At 46.6% G+C, this 21,325-nt stretch overlaps 1 protein-coding gene across 2 annotated transcripts in view; it reads right to left on the bottom strand.

Annotated features, from left to right (window-relative positions):
- Nucleotides 1-272: 272 nt before the first annotated feature.
- GSDME (gasdermin E) overlaps nucleotides 273-21,325 on the bottom strand; it is a 162,268-nt gene continuing 141,215 nt past the window's right edge. For both annotated transcript variants that reach the window (XM_040433634.1, XM_040433635.1), the window contains exons 9-10: nucleotides 10,771-10,844; nucleotides 273-761 (exon numbers count right to left, since the gene is read on the bottom strand). In XM_040433634.1, coding sequence (XP_040289568.1) covers nucleotides 525-761; nucleotides 10,771-10,844 — 311 coding nt within the window. In that variant the 3' untranslated portion in view covers nucleotides 273-524. The remainder of the gene's footprint in view (nucleotides 762-10,770; nucleotides 10,845-21,325) is intronic.

Here is a 21,325-nt window from a genome sequence, read left to right as displayed (position 1 = left end):
AGAACAATTTTAAGATTTGCTTCTAAACTTCTAAGCCTTCTAACTTCCCCAAAAAATAAAATGACATTCACAAAATGATCCAAACATGAAGTAGACATATGAGGAATGTAAAGTAATAACTATTTTTGAAGTTATTACTATCTATTATAAAAGTAGAGAATTTGAAATTTGCTAATTTTTCAATTTTTTTTATAAATTTGGTATTTTTTTTTATAAATAAAAATGACTTTTTTGGACTAAATTTTACCACTGTCATGAAGTACAATATGCCTAGAAAAATATGTCAGCTAACTTTGAAACTGCTAAAAGACAATTGTTCTTACTGAAGATAAACACACACAAACCAATGCTTATATGAAGACAAACTGAGCAAATATATGCAAGTATAAAATATGAAACTTTTGAGATGTGTTTTTTTTTCTTTTACATCCACTAATTCACAATTCAATAAATCCAATACAGTGAATATATCACTGTATGCATTTGCTGCTATGTCGGGACCCAAGGGTAAAGTCCAGCATAATTCAGAACTTTAGATTTTTTACTAATGAATGAAAACCTGACAATACAATGTATAGAATAAGTGGGAGAAAGCCAGAGTCCTTGAAAGTTTCTGCTCGCATGTTTTTTTCATTCATCTCCAGACTCATGTTTGATAAAGAGAACAACCTCTGTACAATCTGAAATGTGCCTTGGTCGATGAGATCCGACAGCAATGGTTCTGTCCTTGAGCAAAGTCCTTCATCTGATGTGATGTTTGGCTAATTAAAGAAAGAACACAGGAACATTGTTAATCCCAGAGGCCACAAGGTTAGGATTTATAGTTTTGAACAAGGATTCAAGTCTAGAAGGCTCTGCTGAGGCATAGCCAGCAGCAGGTAAGGACCACTTATTTCCACGTTTTAATAACAAGATGTGCTGATGCGGACTTCTCTGAACTTCTGATATTGGTATTATTTTTCGTAGTCACTGCCTTGCTTTATGAAACGTAAAAAATAGTAAAATACAATAAAAATTAGAGCAAAGTTAAAAAGTGCAACACAACTCTAAATATATATATATACGGTATATATCTTAAAAAACATTGTTCATATTATGAACTACGATGATAAACATACACCTTAATGGTAGAGTGGTCTACATAGGAGGCTTAATTTACGTTGGATTTATTATTTAGAAAATGGTGCACATACTGGCACAAATAGACTGATTCTTGATTCTGTGTCTTGAGTCCCTGTGGCTGCAGGCAGGGCTTACAGTGGCTCTAGAGAAGAATACATTCATAATATGACTTATGCTGGAACATGCTATGAATTTTTTCTGTAGAATTGTATGGAATGTGATTGAAGACCACCTCGGTAACACTATGTATAAAATTGCAGGCATATGAACATATGGTAGAACCACAAAGAAATTTCTGCTGCCATATTACTGTAGCTTGGTACAACTCGGTGGTTAGACAAAACCATATTATGCTTATGTGCATGAGACCTAACATGCATCATGTTTGCACGCTCACCCTGTGCTTCCATTCTTTTCGTTCAGTAAGTAATAGGATGCTGTCACCCCAATTCTTTTCATCTCTTTACACCCCTTGTCACAACTTAAAGGTGTTATCTGGGCTTCTTCTATTGATTACCTATCCACAGCTGTTTGAGGAGAGGGCGTGCGCAGTGCACACATGCCATCTTACGTCTCTCTTCCTGTCCGCTGCTGTCCCTTAGACATACAGCAGCAAATAGGAAGAGAGAAGGGAGATGGCACATGAGCATTGCGTGCGCGGTCTCCTCATGCAGCTGATCGGCAGGGGTCAGACCCCCACGGATCTGATATTGATGACCTATCCTGAGGATAGGTCATCACTATTAAAAGCCTGCACAACCTCTTTAATCTAAATCTATAAATTTGTATTCACAAAAGTGAGTACACCCCTCTCATTTTTGTAAATACTTTATTCTATCTTCTAATGGGACAACACTGAAGATATGACACTTTATACAAGCTGTACACTGACTACTTCACATTGTATCAAACGGTGTTAATTTGGTGTGCCCCCAAAATAACTTAACACACAGCCATTAACATCTAAACCGCCGGCAACAAAAGTGAGTACACCCCTAAGTGAAAATGGCCAAATTGTACCCAAAGTATCAATATTTTGTGTGGCCACCATTATTTTCCAGCACTGCCTTAAAGGCTATGTACACCTTTGGGGGCAATTTTGTTTTATTGTTGTATTATACTTATTTTGAACTAAAAATAATTTTTTTTCTATTGGTCTTTATTAACAATATAGAATCCTTTTTTTCTGTACAGAACTGACATGCTCTAAGCCAGTGGTGGGCAACCTTTTTTTTCAACTGAGCCAAATATCGCCAAAACCACGATTGAAATTTCTTTGGAGAGCCACATTTTTAAAACCTAAAATATTGCGTCAACAGTACCAGTGAGGACTATTAGGGCTCATGCACACGACCGTGTGCCCGCCGTTGCCATATTGCAGGTCTCATACGGCGGGTCCGCAATACACGGGCACTGGCCGTGTGCAGCCCGCATCAAGGACCCATTCACTTCAATGGGTCCAGGATCCGGAATATGAGTGCTACAGAGTGCTTCCGTGGAGCTTCTGGCTGTGCCTCCGCACCGCAAAAAAGTAGCGCATGCACTACTTTTTCGCGGTGCGGAGGCACAGCCAGAAGCACCACGGAAGCACACTGTAGCACTCATATCCCCGATCCTGGACCCATTGAAGTGAATGGGTCCATGATGCGGGCTGCACACGGCCAGTGCCCGTGTATTGCGGACCCGCCGTATGAGACCTGCAATATGGCAACGGCGGGCACACGGTCGTGTGCATGAGCCCTAATAGTCCTCACTGGTACACTGGCATCATGGACCCATTCACTTTAGCATGCGCTACTTTTTTGCGGTGCGGGCAGTCGGATGCGGATCGTGAACCCCATTCAAGTGAATGGGTCCGCGATCCTCATGCAGCTGCCCCATGGTCTGTGTCCGTGCATTGCGGACGGACCGCTATTTGCGGTCCAGAGCACAGGCACGGCGCCCTTACATTCGTGGGCATGAGCCCAGAGTGTGTTTTTACATACTTTTATATGTACTTTCTTTTATTTGGATCTTGATTATTATTTCATTTAATCTTTATAATTTTTTACTTTTATTAAACGCACTTATGGGGGATATCTGTGGATGACGCACTTATGGGGGATATCTGTGGATGACGCACTTATGGGGGATATCTGTGGATGACACACTTATGGGGGATATCTGTGGATGACACACTTATGGGGGATATCTGTGGATGACGCACATATGGGGGATATCTGTGGATGACGCACTTATGGGGGATATCTGTGGATGACGCACTTATGGGGGATATCTGTGGATGACGCACTTATGGGGGATATCTGTGGAGGGCGCACTTATGGGGGATATCTGTGGAGGGCGCACTTATGGGGGATATCTGTGGATGACGCACCTATGGGGGATATCTGTGGATGACGCACCTATGGGGGATATCTGTGGATGACACATATATAGCATAAGATGCTATATAAGTGCCCTCCACAGATATCCCCCATAAGTGCCCTCCACAGATATCCCCCATAAGTGCCCTCCAGTAAGTAAAGTAATGTATTAGTGGGGGGAAGGGAGGAGGCACATGAAATACATGAAGCCCACGGGGGCACTCGGGAAAGCGGCATTTGATATTTGCCATTCGGTGTTCTTGGAAAGGAGGGTGACCACTTTTTTGCGCGCAGTAATGGCGGACATATTGCTTAAGACTCATAGTCATTGGTTATTATTTTTAAACTTTTATTTTTGAAGAAAATTTTCCACAGCTCACAGAACATTTTCCACAGCTCACAGAACATTTTCCCTCAGAGCCTATGTTCATTTTTGAGGGCTATTTTCCCTCAGCACAGTTCAGTCATTAATCCCAATTCATCCCTGTTTACTAAAACTTCCCCCGACGTTAGTCTCCACACCTCCCCATTGACTGCGACCTTCATCTGTATTATAAAGTACTGTAGAGGGCCCGGCCAGAGGCTATTCAAAACTCACCGCACGTCCGCACAGTCACTGCCGCCTGCTGCTTCTGAGTGTCTGACTGGGAGGGATCCGGAGATGCACGGAAACCACGCCTCCGGGCGGCTCCTCCTCACTCTCCTCTGACACACGTGAGCTGCCTACTGCGCTGCGCCGTGCGCACTGCCCCCGGCACTGTTAGATCACATTTTGAATAGGAGGCGGTGGGGGGGCCGGGGGCCCCCCTGGCTCAGGGGCCCGGTCGCAATTGCGACCGCTGCGACCCCTGTAGCTACGCCACTGCATCTCACCCTCCGTCATGCGCCTCCTGCCCCGCCTGCCTGCTTCATTCATAAAGTGGAAGGAGCAGACAGACGGGGCAGGAGGCGCATGACGGACATTTTGCAAGCTTGAGCGGCGCGATATGGCTGCGCGGCCGCCCACCCGCCAGCCCGCACGAAAGAGCCGCATTCAAGGATAAAAAGAGCCGCATGTGGCTCGCGAGCCGCGGCTTGCCGACCACTGCTCTAAGCAGATGAACTCCTTATCTCTGCTCTCTCACATCATAAACAAACACTCATTAAAGCTCAATCCTTAGATTACTGATAAGGATGTGGGTTTAAATAAGTGTTTATGACCTCTCAATAGTTTAGAAATAAGGGTAATTAGATGACTGGCACAAAACGAAAGTACCAGTCACACAGTTAGAAAAACAGTTAACCCTTTGTGACTGAACAGCTCAATATTTTTAATAAAGGCCAATTAAAAATATGATTTTTAACCAAAAATAAGTTGAATGCAATCATAAAAAATTGACCCCAAAGGTGTACATAGCCTTTAACTCTTTTGGGCATGGAGTTCACTAGAGCTTCACAGGTTGTCACTGGAATCCTCTTCCACTCCATGACAACATCAAGGAGCTGGTGGATGTTAAAGACCTTGTGCTCCTTCTGTTTGAGGATGCCCCACAGATGCTCAATAGGGTTTAGGTCTAGAGACATGCTTGGCCAGTCCAGCAACTTTACCCTCCGTTTCTTTAGCAAGGCAATAGTCATCTTGGAGGTGTGTTTGGGGTCATCATGTTGGAATACTGCCCTGCGGCCCAGTTTCCGAATGGAGGGGATCATTCTCTGTTTCAGTATGTCACAGTACATGTTGGCAATCCTGGTTCCTTCAATGAACTGTAGCTGCCTACAGCTGGCAGCACTCATGCAGCCCCAAACCATGACGCTCCCAGCACCATGCTTGACTGTAGGGAGGCAAGACACACTTGTCTTTGTACTCCTCACCTGGTTGCCATTACACGCGCCTGACACCATCTGAACCAAATAAGTTTATCTTGGTCTCATCAGACCACAGGATATGGTTCCAGTAATCCATGTCCTTAGTCTACTTGTCTTCAGCAAACCTTTTGTGGGCTTTGTTGTGCATCATCTTTAGAAGAGGCTTCCTTCTGGGATGACAACCATGCAGACCAATTTGATGCAGTGGGTGGTGTACGGTCTGAGCACTGACAGGCTGACCCCCCCCCCCCCCCCCCCCCACCCCACCCCTCTAACCTCTGCAGCAATGCTGGCAGCACTCATACGTCTATTTTGAAAAGACAACCTCTGGATATGACTCTGAGCACGTGCACTCAACTTCTTTGGTTGACCATGGCGAGGCCTGTTCTGAGTGGAACCTGTCTTGTTAAACTGCTGTATGGTCTTGGCCACCGTGCTGCAGCTCAGTTTCAGTGTGTTGGCAATCTTCTTATAGCCTCGGCCATCTATATGTAGAGCAACAATTCTTTTTTTCAGATACTCAGAGAGTTATTTGCCATGAGGTGACATGTTGAACTTCCAGTGACCAGTATGAGAGAGTGCGAGAGCTATAACACCAAATTTAACACACCTTCTCCCCATTCACACCTGTGAACTTGTAACACTAACGAGTCACATGACACCAGGGAGGGAAAATGGCTAAATGGGGCACAATTTGGCCATTTTAACTTAGGTGTGTACTCACTTTTGTTGCCAGCGGTTTAGACATTAAAGAGGACCTTTCATGGGTCCAGACATTATGAAATAACTAGCAGGTTATGTAGGGCATAGTGCAAGGATGCAAAATTGCTTACTAGTTTGTCTAGGCGCGGCTCAGTTTGCTATTCCCGCCTGGTATGCTAATTAATAGCATCGGTACAGGGAGGAGGAGACTGCCCTGTTTCTCAATGGGCGTCTCCTTCTCCCTGGCTGACGCCGCGGTCCAATCGTAGCGTAGAGCGTCACAGCCAGGGGCAAAAAAAAAAAAAAACTCACCTTCTCCCAGGCTGTGACGTTCTCCGCTGCGATTGGACCGCGGCACAGCCAGGGAGAAGGAGACGCCCATTGAGAAACAGGGCAGTCTCCTCCTCCCTGTACCGATGCTATTGATTAGCATACCAGGCGGGAACAGTGAATGGGGTGCACAGCGGGCGAACGGAGCGGCGCCCAGACAAACTAGCAAGCAATATTACATCCCTGCACTATGCCCTACATAACCTAATTACTTCATAATGTCTGGACTGGAAATGTCCTCTTTAATAGCTGTGTGCCGAGTTATTTTTAGGGCACATCAAATTTACACTGTTAGGGTCCATTCACACGTCCACAAATGGGTCCGCATCCGTTCCGCAATATCGGGAACAGGTGCGGACCCATTCATTCTCAATGGGGCAGGAATGGATGCGGAGAGCACACTATGTGCTCTCCGCATGCGCATTTCCGGAGCGCGGCCCCGATCTTCCGGTCCGCAGCTCCGGAAAAAAATAGAACATGTCCTATACTTGTCTGCAATTGAAGACAAGAATAGGCAGTTCTATGGGGGTGCCGGCCGGGTGTATTGCGGATCCACAATACACCACGGACGTGTGAATGGACACTTATACAAGCTGTACACTGACTATTTTATATTGTATCAAAGTGTCAGATCGTCAGTGTTGTCCCATGAAAGATATAATGAAATATTTACAAATATGTGGGGGTGTACTCACTTTTGTGAGACACTGTACAATAGCTAAACAGTAAGTTAAATCTATGTGTGCTGTGTATGTGATGAAATGTCTCATACTTTGTGTCTGCCTTCCTAGATAACAGTGATATCTGTCTCAGCGATATCCTTGGGAAAATCTCATAAGCAGACAAGCTGCGGTTTGATCTTCGCTGCACACTAAATGCTTGTTCTCTAGCCAAAAGAGCGTGGTCTTGCTGCACAAACTACATAAAAAGAAATCACTACACACTGAAAATACATACAGAGCGTTACTGGGGCTTTCAATCTCTGCCAACTCCGTTTTAGCAGAGCATCTCCCTTTGTGACCCCATTTCAAGTTTTACATTTGTGTTAAAGGGAACCTGTCAGAACCAAAATGGACCATAAACTGCTAGCAGTACCTTAAAGCTGTCAACATCAGGTTTCTAATGATGATCTTCTATAAGATGTCCGAGGTGCATGATCGCCGTAAAACAACTTTCATTCCCCTTCAGGTCGTAGGCTTATTTGCCTACGACCTGAAGGGGAATACAAGTGTTTTTTTTCAAGGGGGCAGCAGCTTTTACGCTTGAAGTCAAGCTCACCACCCCCCTTCCCGCAATGGCAGCCGGATCCTACTGTACAGGCACACAATAGCATCCTGTTTTAGTAGAGTACCTAGTTTTTTGCAGTGCAGTAAAAAAAAAAATATGCCTCAACTATAGGACAAAAACGTGGAGTAAACGTAGGAGGATGTCATCAGGAGTTGGGGACATCAGAGTGACATCCCCTGTGTGAAGTATAGTTGCAGATGTATTGTCAACCTACTTGCTCTCATAAATATGTACTCGGTTAGGGTATATGAGCATCTAAAGCTACATGCACCCGAGAGTGAAAAAAAAAATGTCCGTTAAAAATGGATAAACTGTCCATTTTTAATGGATGCATTTTTTTTACTGATGCCTTTCTGAGAAACAGACGTTAAAAAATTGTATGGGGGCAGATGTGTGGGCACATGTTCTATTTTTTGACGTAAAAAAAACTGCTGTGTGAATAACCCCATAGACGACCATTGGTCTTAAAATGGACGTGTGATGGCCGTTAAAAAAAAACTTCCATCACATGTCCGTGTGCATGTAGCCTAAGGCCTAGTTCACACGAACGTATGGCTTTTATAGTTTTTTGCGGTCTGTTTTTCACGGATCCGTTGTTCTGTTTTTGAGTTCCGTTGCGTTTCCGTTCCGTTTTTCCGTATGGCATATACAGTATACAGTAATTACATAGAAAAAATTGGGCTGGGCATAACATTTTCAATAGATGGTTCCACAAAAAAGGAACGGATACGGAAGACATACGGATGCATTTCCGTATATGTTCCGTTTTTTTTGCGGACCCATTGACTTGAATGGAGCCACGGAATGTGATTTGCAGGCAATAATAGGACATGTTCTATCTTTCAACGGAACAGAAAAACGGAAATACGGAAACGGAATGCTTACGGAACACATTCCGTTTTTAATGCGGAACCATTGAAATGAATGGTTCCGTATACGGAACACAAAAAAACGGCCCGTACACTCGCAAAAAAAAAAAAAAAACAATCGTGTGAACTAGGCCTAAGAGGGAGGTTCTCCGCTCACTCAATCAGAGCAGGGAGGTGCTAAGTAGGGGCAGCTCCTTCTCCGAAGTGCGCATCCATGTATTACAATGTCGGACGCCCATCTCAATGGCTGACACATAATGCTTTATTTTTTTCTACATAAGGTTAAATGTACGGCCTGGAAATAATAGCCAATTTCAGGGGCCCAACCTGCAGAGAACAATTAATTAGTGGAGGGAACAATTACCCCTATTCTCTTCTGTCCTGCCCCATGATAGTACATTGTGGGTACATAATACCCCGTATTCCACAGCACTATTACTGCTTCCAGGTGTCTGCTGTATTATACAGCTGAACATCCCACTCTGATCATTGCAGTGAGTAGGGTGTCAGAGATAAATATACAATGCAATGGAAACTTTTCTTGAAGATGGATTAAAATAGAGTTGTTGCGATACCAAATTTTTGATTCGGTTTCGATACCATGAAAAAGTATTGCGATACTCGATACCATTCGATACCACGCGAAAAAAATAAACAAAAAAAGCCACGTGCATTCCTCATTTTTAAAAATGGCGAATCGCGCAGTTTTTATTTTATTTTTTCTGTTCCGGCATTCACCACCTAGATTTTTTTTTTATATTTTAATAGTTTGGACTTTTCTGACGTGGCGATGTAATATGTTTATTTATATATTTTATATGTGAAATTGGGAAAAGGGGGGTGATTTATAATTCATATTTTAGTGTTTTTTTTTTTTTCACTTTTTATTTAATAACTATTTCCCCCCTTAGGGGCTAGAACCTGGGATCTTTCATCCCTTTTCCTATTCACCCTGATAGATCTCTATCAGGGTGAATAGGACTCCACACTGTCCCTGCTGCTCTGTGCTTTGTGCACACAGCATCAGGGATGTTACCATGGCAACCAGGGCTTCTGTAGCGTCCTGGCTGCCATGGTAACCGATCGGAGCCCCAGGCTTACACAGCTGGGGCTCCGATCAGAAGCTGCCACTGCACCACCAATGAGGGGGAGTGGAGAGGTCCCTGTGGCCACTGCCACCAATGATTTTAATACTGGAGGGTTGAGAGGGGCCGGCGCACTGTGCCACCAATGATTTTAATGGGATGGGGGGATTGAGGGGGGGGGGCACACTGCACCACCAATGATTTTACCCCTTTATACAGGAGGCGGGTACTAGCAGATCAGCGGCAGTTAACTGCCGCTGATCGCAGCTCCCTGTCAGGGGCAGGGTGCCGGCAATGCGATTCTGCTGCCGGCACCCGCCTCCTGTATGTGTTAAAGACTGACTACTGTATATGAGTCCAGACTTTCACTATTAGGCCACACAGAGCGGCGCCCAGCGATGTCTCAGCACTCACCATTTAGTCCTGGGCGCCGCTCCGTTCGCCCGCAGTGCCCCATTACTGTCTCCTCTCCTGCTCCACATGCTGCTGATTACTATCGGAGCGATGGGAGGAGACATCAGCTTCACTAGTGGGCGTTCCTTCTCCCTGGCTGTAGCGCTGTCCAATCGCAGCGCAGGGAAAAGGAACGCCCACTAGTGAAGCTGATGTCTCCTCCCATCGCTCCGATAGTAATCCTATCATTGGGTGCGCAGTGCGCCCGCCCCTCCTCCGCCCCTCTCTTCTCATTGCCGCCCCTCCTCCACCCCCTCTCTTCTCATTGCCGCCCCTCCTCCGCCCCTCTCTTCTCATTGCCGCCCCTCCTCCGCCCCTCTCTTCTCATTGCCGCCCCTCCTCCGCCCCTCTCTTCTCATTGCCGCCCCTCCTCCGCCCCTCTCTTCTCATTGGTGGCAGCGGCAGCAGCACAGGGGGAGGGAGGACAGCTTCCTTCTCCCCGTGCTGCTGAGAGAGAACATGAGCGCGCCGATAGCAGCGCGCTCATGTTCAGAGATACTAGACTGCGCAGAAGCGCAGCCCAGTATCGAAAAAACGGAAATCCCGGTATCGTATCGATACCGGGACAAAAGTATCGATTGGGTATCGAAATTTCGATACCCGCAACAACCCTAGATTAAAACAGAATATACAATAAGAACCACAGCAGAATGACACGGCCACAAACCAGCAGTGATGGCTCCAGACTTTTCTACGTAAGATCTTTATACTCACCAGGGCACAAAGTGCTGGCAGGAGATGAAGTTTACAACAGGCACCAAGTATTGTCAAGGCAGAGTCTGGCATCTCTGTAAGAAACACACATTTCATTATCAAAGTGCACACCACTGCAGAGAAGATATGAAATGATTTATGACAACAGGGAAGAAATAGATTTATGGAGATTGTGAGGTAATAAATGACTTCATGCAACTTTAATGAACTGCAAGTAGCCTGCAGGATTAGGCTACTTTCACACTACCGTTCAGAGCGGGTCCGTCTGATGTCTGCTCAGACGGATCCGCTCCTATAATGCAGACGTTTGGATCTGTTCAGAACGATCCGTCTGCATTATAGTTTAAAAAAATTTCTAAGTGTGAAAGTAGCCTGAACGGATCCGTCCAGACTTTACATTGAAAGTCAATGGGGGACGGATCCGTTTGAAGATTGAGCCATATTGTGTCATCTTCAAACGGATCCGTCCCCATTGACTTACATTGTAAGTCTGGACGGATCCGCTCGCCTCCGCACGGCCAGGCGGACACCCGAACGCTGCAAGCAGCGTTCAGGTGTCCGCTTGCAGAGCAGAGCGGAGGCTGAACGCTGCCAGACTGATGCATTCTGAGCGGATGCGCGTCCACTCAGAATGCATTAGGGCAGTACGGATGCGTTCGGGGCCGCTTGTGAGCCCCTTCAAACGGAGCTCACAAGCGGACACCCGAAAGCTAGTGTAAAAGTAGCCTTACTGACTGGTATAAAGAAACACTACAAACATTTAAATGAGATTAAGCTAGAAGAGTGTCACATCCAAGGCTGTCTACTACTGATGGACAACTTAGGCCAGCCATACAGCGTTTTCCCTTTAGCCCTCTCTCCCAAACCCTCCATACATATGCCCACCAGGCTCAACCAGGTGTCCTAAATGGAGAGAGGGGTGAAAGCTGCTTCCAGAAAAGGGCAATTGAAAGTCAGGAGGGATCTACAGTATACGCATTAGGCCTCATGCACATGACCCCATTTTCTGCATATCGGATGCAGACCCATGAATTTTAATGCGGCTGGAAAAGATGGGGACTGTCTGTTCTGTGTCCTTTCAAAAAAGATAGAACATGTCCTATTATTGTCCATTTGCGGACAAGGATAGGACATTTCTACAGGAGTTTGACAAAAAACGGCAGCATGCGCTCAGCCAGCTTATATACATGAGACCTTAGATGGTTGGATGGTACCACCAATAGTGGCGGGTTCAACAATGACCTAATATTTGCCGCTTTAGACTGTGGAGAAACTACCGTATTACTCCAATCAAACCAAGAATGTCCAATTATAGTGAATGGTTACAGTGATCACATCCATTGGATCATCCATGTAGAGCAACAAATTAGATTTTTCAATATATTTCAATAATTATGAGGAAAACTTTTATAGAGCCAAACAAATGCACCTGTCCTGAGATTGATGCACCTTTAAAAAAAAAGGTGTATTAGCAAAATGTTCATAAAGGGTTAATCCGATTCTGAGAGTTTTCAACAGACATGGTGTTCCTTATGCGGAGATACCTGTTTGCTTCATTTGGTTATGTGGACTCAAAGTACGGCACCATGACCTATACTTAACCACCTCAGCCCCTATAGCTTAAACACCCTTAAAGACCAGGCCACTTTTTACACTTCTGACCTACCCTACTTTCACCGTTTATTGCTCGGTCATGCAACTTACCACCCAAATGAATTTTACCTCCTTTTCTTCTCACTAATAGAGCTTTCATTTGGTGGTATTTCATTGCTGCTGACATTTTTACTTTTTTTTGTTATTAATCGAAATTTAACGATTTTTTTGCAAAAAAAATTACATTTTTCACTTTCAGTTGTAAAATTTTGCAAAAAAAAACGACATCCATATATAAATTTTGCTCTAAATTTATTGTTCTACATGTCTTTAATAAAAAAAAAATGTTTGGGTAAAAAAAAAATGGTTTGGGTAAAAGTTATAGCGTTTACAAACTATGGTACAAAAATGTGAATTTCCGTTTTTTGAAGCAGCTCTGACTTTCTGAGCACCTGTCATGTTTCCTGAGGTTCTACAATGCCCAGACAGTACAAACCCCCCACAAATGACCCCATTTCGGAAAGTAGACACCCTAAGGTATTCGCTGATGGGCATAGTGAGTTCATAGAACTTTTTATTTTTTGTCACAAGTTAGTGGAAAATTATGATTTTTTATTTATTTTTTTTCTTACAAAGTCTCATATTCCACTAACTTGTGACAAAAAATAAAAACTTCTATGAACTCACTATGCCTATCAGCGAATACCTTGGGGTGTCTTCTTTCCAAAATGGGGTCACTTGTGGGGTAGTTATACTGCCCTGGCATTCTAGGGGCCCAAATGTGTGGTAAGTAGTTTGAAATCAAAATGTGTAAAAAATGACCGGTGAAATCCGAAAGGTGCTCTTTGGAATGTGGGCCCCTTTGCCCACCTAGACTGCAAAAAAGTGCCACACATGTGGTATCGCCGTACTCAGGAGAAGTTGGGGAATGTGTTTTGGGGTGTAATTTTACATATACCCATGCTGGGTGAGATAAATATCTTGGTCAAATGCCAACTTTGTATAAAAAAAAAAATGGAAAAAGTTGTCTTTTGCCAAGATATTTCTCTCACCCAGCATGGGTATATGTAAAATGACACCCCAAAACACATTCCCCAACTTCTCCTGAGTACGGAGATACCACATGTGTGACACTTTTTTGCAGCCTAGGTGGGCAAAGGGGCCCATATTCCAAAGAGCACCTTTCGGATTTCACCGGTCATTTTTTACACATTTTGATTTCAAACTTCTTACCACACATTTGGGCTCCTAGAATGCCAGGGCAGTATAACTACCCCACAAGTGACCCCATTTTGGAAAGAAGACACCCCAAGGTATTTCGTGATGGGCATAGTGAGTTCATGGAAGTTTTTATTTTTTGTCACAAGTTAGTGGAATATGAGACTTTGTAAGGAAAAAAAAAAATATATCATCATTTTCCGCTAACTTGTGACAAAAAATATAAAATTCTAGGAACTCGCCATGCCCCTTACGGAATACCTTGGGGTGTCTTCTTTCCAAAATGGGGTCACTTGTGGGGTAGTTATACTGCCCTGGCATTTTCCAGGGGCCCTAATGTGTGGCAAGTAGGTAAATGACCTGTGAAATCCTAAAGGTGCTCTTTGGAATGTGGGCCCCTTTGCCCACCTAGGCTGCAAAAAAGTGTCACACATGTGGTATCGCCGTATTCAGGAGAAATTGGGCAATGTGTTTTGGGGTGTCTTTTTACATATACTCATGCTGGGTGAGAGAAATATCTCGGCAAAAGACAACTTTTCCCATTTTTTATACAAAGTTGGCAGTTGACCAAGATATTTATCTCACCCAGCATGGGTATATGTAAAATGACACCCCAAAACACATTGCCCAACTTCTCCTGAGTACGGCGATACCACATGTGTGATACTTTATTGCAGCCTAGATGCGCAAAGGGGCCCACATTCCTTTTATGAGGGCATTTTTAGACATTTGGATCCCAGACTTCTTCTCACGCTTTAGGGCCCCTAGAATGCCAGGGCAGTATAAATACCCCACATGTGACCCCATTTTGGAAAGAAGACACCCCAAGGTATTCAATGAGGGGCATGGCGAGTTCATAGAATTTTTTTTTTTTTGGCACAAGTTAGCGGAAATTGATATTTTTTTTTTTCTCACAAAGTCTCCCTTTCCGCTAACTTGGGACAAAAATTTCAATCTTTCATGGACTCAATATGCCCCTCACGGAATACCTGGGGGTGTCTTCTTTCCAAAATGGGGTCACATGTGGGGTATTTATACTGCCCTGGCATTCTAGGGGCCCTAAAGCGTGAGAAGAAGTCTGGAATATAAATGTCTAAAATTTTTTACGCATTTGGATTCCGTGAGGGGTATGGTGAGTTCATGTGAGATTTTATTTTTTGACACAAGTTAGTGGAATATGAGACTTTGTAAGAAAAAAATAAATAATTTCCGCTAACTTGGGCCAAAAAAATGTCTGAATGGAGCCTTACAGGGGGGTGATCAGGGAGTCTATATGGGGTGATCACCCCCCTGTCATTGATCACCCCCCTATAAGGCTCCATTCAGATGTCCGTATGTGTTTTGCGGATCCGATCCATGTATCCGTGGATCCGTAAAAATCATACGGACATCTGAATGCAGCCTTACAGGGGGGTGATCAATGACAGGGGGGTGATTAATGACAGGGGGGTGATCAGGGAGTCTATATGAGGTGATCACCCCCCCTGTAAGGCTCCATTCAGACGCCTGTATGTGTTTTGCGGATCCGATCCATCTATCAGTGGATCCGTAAAAATCATGCGGACGTCTGAATGGAGCTTTACAGGGGGGTGATCAATGACAAAGGGGGAATCAATGACAGGGGGGTGATCAGGGAGTCTATATGGGGTGATCACCACAGTCATTGATCACGCCCCTGTAAGGCTCCATTCAGACGTCCGTATGCGTTTTGCGGATCCGATCCATCTATCAGTGGATCCGTAAAAATCATGCGGACGTCTGAATGGAGCTTTACAGGGGGGTGATCAATGACAGGGGGGTGATCAATGACAGGGGGGTGATCAGGGAGTCTATATGGGGTGACACCACAGTCATTGATCACGCCCCTGTAAGGCTCCATTCAGACGTCCGTATGCGTTTTGCGGATCCGATCCATCTATCAGTGGATCCGTAAAAATCATGTGGACGTCTGAATGGAGCTTTACAGGGGGGTGATCAATGACAGGGGGGTGATCAGGGAGTCTATATGGGGTGATCAGGGGCTAATAAGGGGTTAATAAGTGACAGGGGGGGGTGTAGTGTAGTGTGGTGCTTGGTGCTACATATTGCTGAGCTATCTGTGTCCTCTGGTGGTCGATCCAAACAAAAGGGACCACCAGAGGACCAGGTAGCAGGTATATTAGACGCTGTTATCAAAACAGCGTCTAATATACCTGTTAGGGGTTAAAAAAAAATCACATCTCCAGCATGCCAGCGAACGATCGCCGCTGGCAGGCTGGAGATCCACTCGTTTACCTTCCGATCCTGTGAACGCGCGCGCCTGTGTGTGCGCGTTCACAGGAAATCTCGCGTCTCGCGAGAGGACGCGCCGGCGCGTCCAGGCGGAATGAATCAACCACCTCCAGGACGCGTCGCTGCGTTCGGCGGTCCGGAGGTGGTTAAAGGGGTTATGCCAAAATTAGGCTACTTTCACACTAGTATTTAAGTTTCCGGCATTGAGATCCGTCATAGGGGCTCAATACCGGAAAAAAAAAACGCTTCAGTTTTGTCCCCATTGTCAATGGGGACAAAACTGAACTGAACAGAACGGAGTGCTCCAAAATACATTCCATTCCCATACCGGAGAGCAAACCGCAACATGTTGTTTTCTCTGCCACAATAGAAAACGGATCCGTCGCCCATTGACTTTCAATGGAGTTCATGACGGATCCGTCTTGGCTATGTTACACAATACAACCGGATCCGTTCATAACAGATGCAGATGGTTGTATTATCAGTAACGGAAGCGTTTTTTGCTGAACCGTGCCGGATCCAGCAAAAAAGCTAGTGTGAAAGTAGCCTTATATGTCTTTTTAATATAATTCAACATGAAAGTCTTTTGTCATTTATTTTCTGCTACAAATATGCTCCAGTTGTGAGATATTCTATTTACCTTATTATAATAGCACCTCCAATGTGTATTAATCTGCATAGCTGTGTGCACGTCCACCTTCTGAGGTGGTCGTACATGTTCAGTTTCATCCTTCAGCTGCCACCAGCCATATTTACTATTAGAGTGTTACAGGGAAAGAGCTGCTGGAAAAAAACACGCCCCCTGAGCGGTTATAGGGAGAGCGCGGCAACAGAAAGGACACATGCCCTTGGGCTGCCAGTCTGAAGAGAATCTAACCAAGAAATTGAAGCAATGAATGGTAAGATCTCTGGATCCATGTGAGTTACAAAGCTGGTTCTCGCTTTTCTTAGAAAGAGACTGTCACATACTATATTATATCAGATTTTTACATCAGTCATATAATTACATAGTTACATACAGTGCTGCCCATAATTATTCATACCCCTGGCAAATCCTGACTTAAAGGGAACCTGTCACCGGGATTTTGTGCATAGAGCTGAGAACATGGGTTGCTAGATGGCCACTAGCACATCCGCAATACCCAGTCCCCATAGCTCTGTGTGCTTTTATTGTGTAAAAAACCGATTTGATACATATGCAAATTAACCTGAGATGAGTCCTGTCCCAGACTCATCTCACGTACAGGACTCATCTCAGGTTAATTGGCATATGTATCAAATCAGTTTTTTTTTACACAATAAAAGCACACAGAGCTATGGGGACTAGGGTTGGACGATATCAAAAATATTCCCACGATAACGATATTAAGAAAATTATCGCGATAACGATATATATCGCGATAAATGCCCATTTAGAAGAAAAAAACACTTGGGGCCACAAGGAGACATTATACTGTATGGGGGCAGCCACAAGGAGACGTTACACTGTATGGGGCAGCCACAAGGAGACGTTACACTGTATGGGGGCCGCAAGGAGACGTTACACTGTATGGGGGCCGCAAGGAGACGTTACACTGTATGGGGGCCGCAAGGAGACGTTACACTGTATGGGGGCAGCCACAAGGAGACGTTACACTGTATGGGGGCAGCCACAAGGAGACGTTATACTGTATGGGGGCAGCCACAAGGAGACGTTACACTGTATGGGGGCAGCCACAAGGAGACGTTACACTGTATGGGGGCAGCCACAAGGAGCCATTATACTGTATGGGGCAGCCACAAGGAGACGCTACACTGTATGGGGGCAGTCGGGCAGCCACAAGGAGCAGTTATACTGTATGGGGGCAGCCACAAGGAGATGTACACTGTATGGGGCAGCCACAAGGAGACGTTACACTGTATGGGGGTAGCCACAAGGAGACGTTACACTGTATGGGGGTAGCCACAAGGAGATGTACACTGTATGGGGGCAGCCGGGCAGCCACAAGGAGACGTTATACTGTATGGGGGTAGCCACAAGGAGACGTTATACTGTATGGGGGCAGCCACAAGGAGACGTTATACTGTGGGGGGGGCCACAAGGAGACGTTATACTGTATGGGGGCAGCCACAAGGAGACGTTACACTGTATGGGGCAGCCACAAGGAGACGTTACACTGTATGGGGGCAGCCACAAGGAGACGTTATACTGTGGGGGGGCCACAAGGAGACGTTATACTGTATGGGGGCAGCCACAAGGAGACGTTACACTGTATGGGGGCAGCCACAAGGAGCCATTATACTGTATGGGGCAGCCACAAGGAGACGCTACACTGTATGGGGGCAGTCGGGCAGCCACAAGGAGCCGTTATACTGTATGGGGGCAGCCACAAGGAGATGTACACTGTATGGGGCAGCCACAAGGAGACGTTACACTGTATGAGGTCATCCGGGCAGCCACAAGGAGACGTTATACTGTATGGGGGTAGCCACAAGGAGATGTACACTGTATGGGGGCAGCCGGGCAGCCACAAGGAGACGTTATACTGTATGGGGGCAGCCACAAGGAGATGTACACTGTATGGGGCAGCCACAAGGAGACGTACACTGTATGGGGGCAGCCACAAGGAGATGTACACTGTATGGGGCAGCCACAAAGAGACGTTATACTGTATGGTGGCAGCTGGGCAGCCACAAGGAGACGTTACACTGTATGGGGCAGCCACAAGGAGACGTTATACTGTATGGGGCAGCCACAAGGAGACGTTACACTGTATGGGGGCAGCCACAAGGAGACGTTACACTGTATGGGGGCAGCCACAAGGAGACGTTATACTGTGGGGGGGCCACAAGGAGACGTTATACTGTATGGGGGCAGCCACAAGGAGATGTACACTGTATGGGGCAGCCACAAGGAGACGTTACACTGTATGGGGTCAGCCACAAGGAGACGTTACACTGTATGGGGTCAGCCACAAGGAGACGTTACACTGTATGGGGGCAGCCACAAGGAGACGTTATACTGTGGGGGGGCCACAAGGAGACGTTATACTGTATGGGGGCAGCCACAAGGAGACGTTACACTGTATGGGGGCAGCCACAAGGAGCCATTATACTGTATGAAGCAGCCACAAGGAGACGCTACACTGTATGGGGGCAGTCGGGCAGCCACAAGGAGCCGTTATACTGTATGGGGGCAGCCACAAGGAGATGTACACTGTATGGGGCAGCCACAAGGAGACGTTACACTGTATGGGGTCAGCCGGGCAGCCACAAGGAGACGTTATACTGTATGGGGGTAGCCACAAGGAGATGTACACTGTATGGGGGCAGCCGGGCAGCCACAAGGAGACGTTATACTGTATGGGGGCAGCCACAAGGAGATGTACACTGTATGGGGCAGCCACAAGGAGACGTACACTGTATGGGGCAGCCACAAGGAGACGTACACTGTATGGGGGCAGCCACAAGGAGATGTACACTGTATGGGGCAGCCACAAAGAGACGTTATACTGTATGGTGGCAGCTGGGCAGCCACAAGGAGACGTTATACTGTATGGGGGCAGCCACAAGGAGATGTACACTGTATGGGGCAGCCACAAGGAGACGTACACTGTATGGGGCAGCCACAAGGAGACGTACACTGTATGGGGGCAGCCACAAGGAGATGTACACTGTATGGGGCAGCCACAAAGAGACGTTATACTGTATGGTGGCAGCTGGGCAGCCACAAGGAGACGTTATACTGTATGGGGGCAGCCACAAGGAGATGTACACTGTATGGGGCAGCCACAAGGAGACGTTATACTGTATGGGGCAGCCACAAGGAGATGTACACTGTATGGGGCAGCCACAAGGAGACGTTATACTGTATGGGGGCAGCCACAAGGAGATGTACACTGTATGGGGGCAGCCACAAGGAGACGTTATACTGTATGGGGGCAGCCACAAGGAGATGTACACTGTATGGGGCAGCCACAAGGAGACGTTACACTGTATGGGGGCAGCCACAAGGAGACGTTAATTGTTATACTTTTATATGTCATTTTTCACCATTTCCGGTATCTGTAACTAGTCAATTGACTTCTAGTAACAACAAAAACATTACAGGGTTAATTCTGTACCAGAACGAGTGGTTTATAGTAGGGATGTCCCAATACAATTTTTTTTAGACAGAGTACAGATACTCTTATTTAAGTACTCACCGATACCAATTATAACAATTAAATAAATAACACATTTATTTTGTGACCACTGACAAACCAAAAGTCCAAAAAACAGCCCCCAGCCTCTGATCAGTCCCCCAGCCTCTGATCAGCCCCTCATGTGCCTCCCAGCCTCTCCCTCTTATCAGCCCCCTCTGGTAACTCCCCCACCCCCTAGTATTAATCATTGGTGGCAGTGGCCACAGGGTCCCCCTCCCCATCATTGGTGGCAGTGCCCCCCCTAGTATTAATTATTGGTGGCAGTGGCCACAGGGTCTCCCCCCCCCCATCATTGGTGGAAGTGGGCAGTGCGCCCCCCCAGTATTAATCATTGGTGGCAGTGGGCCCCCCTCCCCAGTATTAATCATTGGAGGCCACAGGGTCGTCCCCCCATCATTGGTGGCAGTGGGCCCCCCTCCTGCCTCCCCAGTATTAATCATTGGATGCCACAGGGTCGTCCCCCCATCATTGGTGGCAGTGGGTCCCCCCCTCCTTCCCCAGTATTAATCATTGGAGGCCACAGGGTCGTCCCCCCATCATTGGTGGCAGTGGGCCCCCCCTCCTCCCTCCCTCCCCAGTATTAATCATTGGAGGCCACAGGGTCGTCCCCCCATCATTGGTGGCAGTGGGCCCCCCTCCTCCCTCCCCAGTATTAATCATTGGATGCCACAGGGTCGTCCCCCCATCATTGGTGGCAGTGGGTCCCCCCCTCCTTCCCCAGTATTAATCATTGGAGGCCACAGGGTCGTCCCTCCATCATTGGTGGCAGTGGGCCCCCCCTCCTTCCCCAGTATTAATCATTGGAGGCCACAGGGTCGTCCCCCCATCATTGGTGGCAGTTTGCAGTTCCGATCGGAGTCCCAGCAGTGTAATGCTGGGGCTCCGATCGGTTACCATGGTAGCCAGGACGCTACTGAAGCCCTGGCTGCCATGGTATGTTAGTGAGCAGCATTATACTCACGTGCGTCGTGGCCGCCGGGCGCTCCTTCTTCTGTCTGTGCGGCGCATTGCTAAGACTTATAGCATTAGCAATGCGCCGCACAGACCTATGAGAAGAAGGAGCGCCCGGCGGCCACGGCGCACGTGAGTATAATGCTGCTCACTAACATACCATGGCAGCCAGGGCTTCAGTAGCGCCCTGGCTACCATGGTAACCGATCGGAGCCCCAGCATCGGAACTGCAAACTGCCACCAATGATGGGGGGACGACCCTGTGGCCTCCAATGATTAATACTGGGGAGGGAGGGAGGAGGGGGGGCCCACTGCCACCAACGCAGGGACTTAAGAAC

The sequence above is a fragment of the Bufo bufo genome, chromosome 5 (assembly GCF_905171765.1).
Source record: "Bufo bufo chromosome 5, aBufBuf1.1, whole genome shotgun sequence".
Taxonomy (NCBI): domain Eukaryota; kingdom Metazoa; phylum Chordata; class Amphibia; order Anura; family Bufonidae; genus Bufo; species Bufo bufo.
The sequence above is the reverse complement of the archived record's forward strand: the minus strand, read 5'-3'. Positions and strand labels throughout refer to the sequence as shown.